The sequence below is a fragment of the Thamnophis elegans genome, chromosome Z (assembly GCF_009769535.1).
Source record: "Thamnophis elegans isolate rThaEle1 chromosome Z, rThaEle1.pri, whole genome shotgun sequence".
NCBI classification, from domain to species: Eukaryota; Metazoa; Chordata; class Lepidosauria; order Squamata; family Colubridae; genus Thamnophis; species Thamnophis elegans.
The window spans coordinates 128,856,806-128,864,591 of NC_045558.1; the positions used below are offsets into that span (position 1 = coordinate 128,856,806).

The window sequence follows — 7,786 nt, forward strand, 5'->3', positions numbered from 1 at the left end:
CCACACCCAACCACCCCTGTCCTATCCTGTCCTATATTTACTTCTTTCTAGCTCAGTCGATTCACATGGCACAGCTGATTTCTGCACCTTCGCTATTCTGCTTACAGGGGCTGCCTTAGAGCTGAGCTTTAAATTGCTGTTTGAATGCTTCACACAAGTGCTTTAGGCATGCGTGCATGTGATCACCGAACTGAGTATAAAACTAGTTGCAGCCCCTGAGCAAAAGGGTCAATTTCCAAAGCCTCCCCCTATCCCGGGATTTGGGATTCTTCTGGCTTAGGAAACACTCTAAGCCTAAAACTGTAGAGGGTCTGTATCAGAGCTAATACCTCCATTGACTTCAAAGGTGGAAGATTCCAACAGAAGAGTCTTTGGGAAGGATTTCATATGCAGATTAAAAAATATCAAATCCATTCTGAACATATGGTGAATGTGAGGCAGTTCTTTGAGTGCCAGTGAAGGTAAACCTTGATGTAGTGTGTTCTGAAAAACCCATATATGTCAAGACAGACCAATCTAAGGTTTTGGAGTTACTGTACATCTGGTGAAAAAATGGGCTACAGGAGTGTTTGTTATGCATCCAAGTGTCAGGGTTCCAAATGACATCCAAAATTAAATCAGAGTCCAAGGCAAGGTATTGCTTAAAGTTCCAATTTATTAAGAGAGTCATGTTGGCACATCTGGGAAAACCTGAACCTGAGTCAACTTTGTGTCAGTCAGGATCAGTCTACTTATGGTAGAATTAGACTTCAGTACTGCATTCTAATTGCTGTGCCACCACAGTTCTATGATGCCTCACTTAACATTTGCACCACTTAATAATGAATGTTGGGGTCTCAACTGTGGTTGTAAGGTGAAGACCACTTGAAGTTTTAGATCATGTTTTAGACATGGCAGTAGATGGAGACAACAAAGTAGAAGAGAATGAACTGAGACAATAACAAAATACAAAGATGGCAAATACAGATAGAATGACTGTGGCAAAAAAAAGCAAAGGTGGTACCAATAGTAATAGGTATCTTGGGTTAAATACCAAACAATTGGAGCACCACATGAACCACATTGGCACTGACAAATTGCCAAAGGCAATTTTACTTGAAGCAGTTTACATCCAGTGATGATAACTGTAACACATGCAATATCTACATCTGCCTATGCCAGGTCCAATATTCAGATAAAAATGCCAAATCCAACCAGAACTTCTGGTGATTGTGTGACAAAACATAGTAATTCCAGGTGTCCAAGGTGTTAATGTATAAGCATACAAACATAATCAGCATCATTATGAATATATATATATATATATACATACACATACATACATACACATACATACATACACATACATACATACACATACATACATATACATATACATATACATACACACACACGCACACACACACACACATACGTGTATATATATATACAATTAAAATTAATCCCCTACTGGCAGTTAAAATTTAATCCCCTACTGGCAGTTAAAAGGAACAAACAGCCGAGATCTCACACTACTCCTGGAAACACCAAACCTGAAGTAGTCTGAAGCAGCCTGAAGATGACGAATGAGACTTCATCGAAACGTCGCCAAGACATCTCCAATTCTACGCGGGAGAAAACCCGAACAACTAGAGACCTACATACTAACACCCGCAAAAACCTCAGAAAACACACACACACACACACACACACACACACACACATATATATATATGTTATATTTATGCTGATAAATAAATAAAGGGAGACTAGTATAGATCTATTTCAAGCTATTTAGCTCTCATCAGCTAGCCATACCCAAGTTTGGGAATCGAACCTGTGCTCCATTGCCTCCCAGGCAGGGAGTTAACCATTTGAGCTACAGAGAACGACTCCTTATCAGCCAGCCAGGGTGGGAGGTATATACTTAAAGTCACAACCCCTGGTATGCCCAAGTATGGGAGGAAGGACATTGGTGATCATGGCAATAGATTACAACATAGGTTGAATCATCATCTCATTCAAGTGTTGCAAAACTCTGCCTACTCAAACAAACTTATGACCCTGGAACATGCTGTTCTACACAATCATCTCACTTGATTTAATTTCCTTGATGGTGTTGTGGCCTGATAGTGGAACTAGCAGCAGATTCGAACAGTGAGGAGGTTGGGGAGGAACATGGGCCAGTCCTGGAGTCTGGGGAATGCTCTGATGAGGGCTCTGTGTCAAAGGCAGAGAGTGAGCCAGAGCCGTACGCCACTTATCAGCTGCCTTCAGAGTCAGTCATCAGTGAGGCAGATGAAGAGCTGGAGTCTGTTCCCAGTATGCACATGCACAGAGTTGTAGACAAAGGGAGCAGCTAAAGAACAGGGGTCAACTTTGGGGGAAGGCCACAGGTGGACAATGAAGGACCTCTCCCAGAGGAAATAAAAGAGGAATGAAAGGGAGTGGAGTTTGCAGGAGACAATTAGTTTGCTTAATCATGACTCTCCAAGACTCCTTGTCAGGTTTTGCAGATATCAGCCTGTCAGCTTTCCATGTCAAAAAAGGTCTGTGACTGTAAATCCTCCCTTGAAAGACTTTTTGTTTGGATGTGAATGAGCATAATTTACAGTAAATTAATAAAAGGAGTTTTTGTCAGAGCAAGGAGTATGCTTCATGTTCTTGTGAAGCCTAGATCAAAATATAAGGAGACTATTATGTAAATTGGATACTAACGTGTATTCATAGATCTTCTTTGTTTAAATGAAAGGCTCGCTGTTGTTTAATCCCCATTTCTTATTACACATTCTAGTCTGCATATAAATTAAGATGACCAGTAAAGATAAATACTCAATTCACATTTAATCTATATATTAAGTCAATATTGTCTATCACATGCTGATATGTCAATATTTCCATTTGTCCTTATTTATACATTTATGGCCCCAATTTTAACTAACTTCCAGAAGGAAAAAGAATTTCAAACTGTACAAAACTCGGGGAACAGGGGATCAAAGAACACCAATCTAATTGCATGATGCTTTCTAACTTCAAGTGGATAAGTTCTCCAACATCTATCCATCCATCCATCCATCCATCCATCCATCCATCCATCATCTGTCTGTCTGTCTGTCTGTCTGTCTGTCTGTCTGTCTGTCTCTCTCTGTGTGTGTGTGTGTGTGTGTGTGTGTGTGTGTGTCCATCTCTCTCTCAGCAAAGAGAGATTTGTTAAAACTTTCTCTTCATGAGCTGGTGTTTATCATTCAGTTCAGGTCTCATCACGATAATAAAACACTTGGGAAGAAATATACACACCAATAATCCAGCACTGGAGGAGATCATGGAGAAGATCTCCACAGCCAATGTATATTTTCCCCTAGTGCTTAGGTAGGTTGGAATAAAGCACAACCAAACACTGCAGAAGACCAACATGCTAAAGGTGATGAATTTGGCTTCGTTGAAACTGTCAGGTAAATTCCTAGCTAAAAAAGCAGCAGAGAAGCTAACCAGAGCAAGGAAACCCATAAAGCCCAAAACGCAGTAGAACATGACAGAGTCTTCATTGCACTCCAAGATGACTTCTTCAGACATTGACTGCGTATCAAAATCTGGATATGGTGGGGATCTTATCAGCCACATAGCACAAACACATATTTGAACAAAGGAGCAGGAAAGAATAATGTAGCTGACCATTCTTCCACCCACCCATTTCCTCAATTTGGAACCAGGTTTGGTGGCCATAAAAGCTAGAACTACAACAAAGGTTTTGGCCAATACACAAGAAACTGCCACAGAAAAGATGAGGCCAAAAGCTGGTTGTCGAAAGAGACAAACAAATGTATTAGGCCTCCCAACAAATAGAAAGACACAAAGGAAAGAGAGGAGAAGACAAACTAGGAGTGTATAAGTGAGATTCCGGTTGTTGGCTTTGACGATGGGATTTTCTTTGTGTTTCATGAAGATTGTGATTACCATAGTTGTCAATAAAGAAAAGCAAAGAGAAAGAACAGTCAAACTGATCCCTAAAGGTTCTCCATAGGACAAAAAGGTGATCCGCTTTGGAATGCACATATTTTTGCCAGGATTTGGATATTGTCCTTCTGGGCATGGAAAACAATCATCTACATCTGAAATAAGAATGTAGGTGAATTAATAGAAATTATAGTGCTGTGCAATCATGTCTTAGTCCTATTATATTTAGACATTTCCTACCCTTCTCCTTTGATATTTTCCCCTCTGCACACCGATGGCAATCATAGCAACAAAACAACTTCCCTTCTTTCTTGGCCTTGCTGTATCCCGTCTCACAAGGATCATTACACAAAGATGAAGGTAATTCCTATCGATGAATGAAAAAGAATATTTTTAGATATAGAGAGGAAAGGAAGTGCATGGAGAGTTAGTGTTACTTTTGAATCAAGAGATGAAAAATAATGTGATGACATAATTGTAGATAAAATTGGTTCAAAATAATAATTAAATTTCTACAGTTATTGATATTTATGGTCTTTGATAACCCACATCATCACTGTCCAAAGAAATATTCTGTGCTGGCTAATTAAATTTGGTTTTCTTAACTTGAAATCCGCAATCTAGAATGCTGGCTTGCAGCTCTTACTTCGAAACCTGAAAAACATTGTCCATAATTAACAATGAGCCAGGAAAGGATACAATATTCAATAGCAATTGCTACAAAAGTAATAAAACAGTATTGATATTTTTTCCTACACAAGGACATTTGTATCTGGGTTAGTCAGAGATGATGCTCTGAGACTTTCATCAATAAATATATTTAAACGAATGCAGACCAATCTAGATTCAAATAGCTAACCTGATTAAAGCCTACTGGCCATGTGATGGAATCTACAGAAATATTGAAGAACTTCTCTTCTGTAACTGTGGGATGTATCATTCCAACTTTGACCCTTGCAAAGGACTGGTTTGGGAATGTGATCCAGTTGATAATATCAAATCCACCAATGAACTCTCCATTTTTATCAAAGGAGATCTTTTCACCAACACTGTTGTTGAATCTGACACTTCTCAGAAAAGAATGAACCTGAAATTCATTGATATTCGGATAGGAACAAAGAGAGAAGAGGACAGGGGGAGAGAGAAATAATACATATATTCAAAATATACATATGAATGTTTGTTTAAACCATGGATGTGTTCTGGCAATCTCTACTGCCGATTCCCTCATGGATGTGCCACACATGTGCTTGGTGCAGCTGCGCACACATGCAGAGCAATAAAAATTGTTCTGTGCATGCACAGAAGCAAAAACATTAAATATGAGCCAGCTGTGTGCTGCAGCTCCCAAAAAAAGTCAACACAGTTCTAAGCTTCATAAACAGAAGGATAGAATCAAAAACACGTGGCATATTAATACCACTTTATAATGCCTTGGTAAGGCCACACTTGAAATACTGCAATCAGTTTTGGTCACCACAAGGTAAAAAAGATGTGGAGACTCTAGAAAGAGTGCAGAGAAGAGCAACAAAGATGATTAGGGGACTGGAGGCTAAAACATATGAAGAACTGGGTATGTCTAGTTTAATGAAAAGAAGGACTAGGGGAGACATGATAACAGTGTTCCAATATCTCAGGGCCTGCCACCAAGAAGTGGGAGTCAAACTATTCTGCAAAGCAGCTAAGGGTAGAACAAAAAGCAATTGGTGGAAACTAATAAAGGAGAGAAGCAACTTAAAACTGAAAACAAATTTAATGACAGTTAGAACAATGTATCAGTGGAACAACTTGCCTCCAGAAGCTGTGAATGTTGCAACACTGGAGGTTTTTAAGACGTTGTTGGATAACACTTTGTCTGTAATGTTATAGGGTTTCCTGTCTAGGTAGATGGTTGAACTAGAAGACCTCCAAGGTCCCTTCCAACTCTGTTATTCTATTCTATTCTATTCTATTCTATTCTAAGATGGCAGCTCCTATGGAGCTGCCGGGAGAACCGGTTTGGGGGCATGGTAAGCTGCCAAACCAGTGTTGGGTTCCTACCAGTTTGGACCAGTTCGGCTGAACCGTAGGAACCCACCACTGGTTTAAACATAGATAATATGAACACTTTTTTATTTAAGCTGTAGGCCAGTATCGAACAAATAACGTAACAATCATTCTAACAAAGAGGTAGAGATAACTTTTTGGATTACTGAAATAAAACTAACGTAGAGTTGCAAAAAAAACCACCAAAAATGAATAAAATTAAGGAGACGAGAGCTGACGTCACGATGACACTTTTGCTGCTGGATGGTCCATTCGGACCTAAGCCATCCTGAAGGGATGGTGACAGGGAAGAGTACGTCTTGCTATCTCAGGGACACCACAAAGTCCCTGATTGGTTCAAGAGAATCTCTTCTTGCCGGCAACATAAGCACAGCCCCAAGTTACTGAAGTTGGAACAGCTCTGCAATGAGAGGAAAGCAGAAAGAGAAAGTGTGTCCATCTGGTGAGGAAATTTTATTTTTATAAAAGAGTGCCCAAAAAAGATTGAAGTAAAATTAAATTGGTAAAGAAAAGGAAAAAAGTTGCAGAATTCTTGGACAGTGTGTTATCTTTTTTTCTATTGATGGAAGTTTTGTGAATTTTTTTTTTACTCTTTACTTTTTTAAAGTGAAAGTTTTGTATTTTCTTCTTCTATTTCCTTTTTATCTATGGATTAATTTTTTTCCCTTTACTTCTACAATATTGGGATGGATGTCTTCTTTTTATTTGGTTTCATTTAAGAACTTTATTTCTTCTAAGCCTGAAACATAAAGAAAATTTAAAAGTTATATAAAGAGGGTAGCAACCTTAGAGGGAAAAGAAGTTACACTGCCACTTGGAGTTTGGAGGTTGAGACTGGAAACATTGCTTTTTCTTTGTTCCCTTTGATCATTTTGATCTTGCACTTCAAAGGCTTCAGAGTGTTTATAAAGAAGGGCATGGATTGTTTACACAGGTGCTCTCTGGTTGCTTGTTGCTAGCTGGAAAGAAGTGAAAACAAGAGTGGCAGTGTTTATTAATTGCAAGGATGACACTACTTTAAAAAGAAACCATAACACTACAACAGTTTATGTCGGGAATTCAAAAATTATTAGAAACAATAAAGAGAATTGAAAAGAGATTGGAAAGTTTTGGAAATATAAATTTTAATGTGGCAAAACCTGATGGAAAAATGGAAGATACTCAGCAAAAAAAGATATTCAGCAAATGGAAAAAGTGGAGGCTGGAGTTCTAAAAACCCAGTGGAAAAATGAACAAAGAGGAAAGATATCCGTGGATATTGATAGTGAACTGAGTGTGGATGGAGATGGAAAGAGTGGAACAAGGAAAGGGAAGATAGATGGAAAGGTGCTTTACTACAGATTTCATCGTATAGAAGAAGGAAAAACAGAAGAATGGAGGGACTTAAGAAGAGATATTTTAATCAAAATACTAGTGATAACCAAAGATTGATTAAGAAAGCTGATGGAGGGTTTCAAGATTTTATAAGATATGTAATAAGCAAAAACTTGTGAAGAGATGTCCAAACAAATTTGATTAAGGAAATAACCAGAAGATCAATGTCACAAATATATAAGGCTACACTATTATTAGAAAGACACAGGTTGAGATATGAAAACTAATAAAAAAATACTAGTCAAATTTAGTTAAAATTAGAGCATTATGTTAAAAATGTAGTGATGATGATAAAGTTATGTAAATAATTAATAATGATAACAAGGTATACATATGTATTGGTTTGATAAGAGGAAATTTGGTATAAATTTAAATGGTGAAAAAAGGGGAAAGTAAGTTAAACATAGTTATATTAAATGACTGATAATGATAA

At 38.0% G+C, this 7,786-nt stretch overlaps 1 protein-coding gene across 1 annotated transcript in view; it reads right to left on the bottom strand.

Moving 5' to 3' along the window:
• Positions 1–3,189: 3,189 nt before the first annotated feature.
• Positions 3,190–7,786, bottom strand: part of LOC116521755 (vomeronasal type-2 receptor 26-like) — a 17,769-nt gene continuing 13,172 nt past the window's right edge. The window contains exons 3-5 of the mRNA XM_032236415.1: positions 4,793–5,020; positions 4,174–4,300; positions 3,190–4,088 (exon numbers count right to left, since the gene is read on the bottom strand). Coding sequence (XP_032092306.1) covers positions 3,190–4,088; positions 4,174–4,300; positions 4,793–5,020 — 1,254 coding nt within the window. The remainder of the gene's footprint in view (positions 4,089–4,173; positions 4,301–4,792; positions 5,021–7,786) is intronic.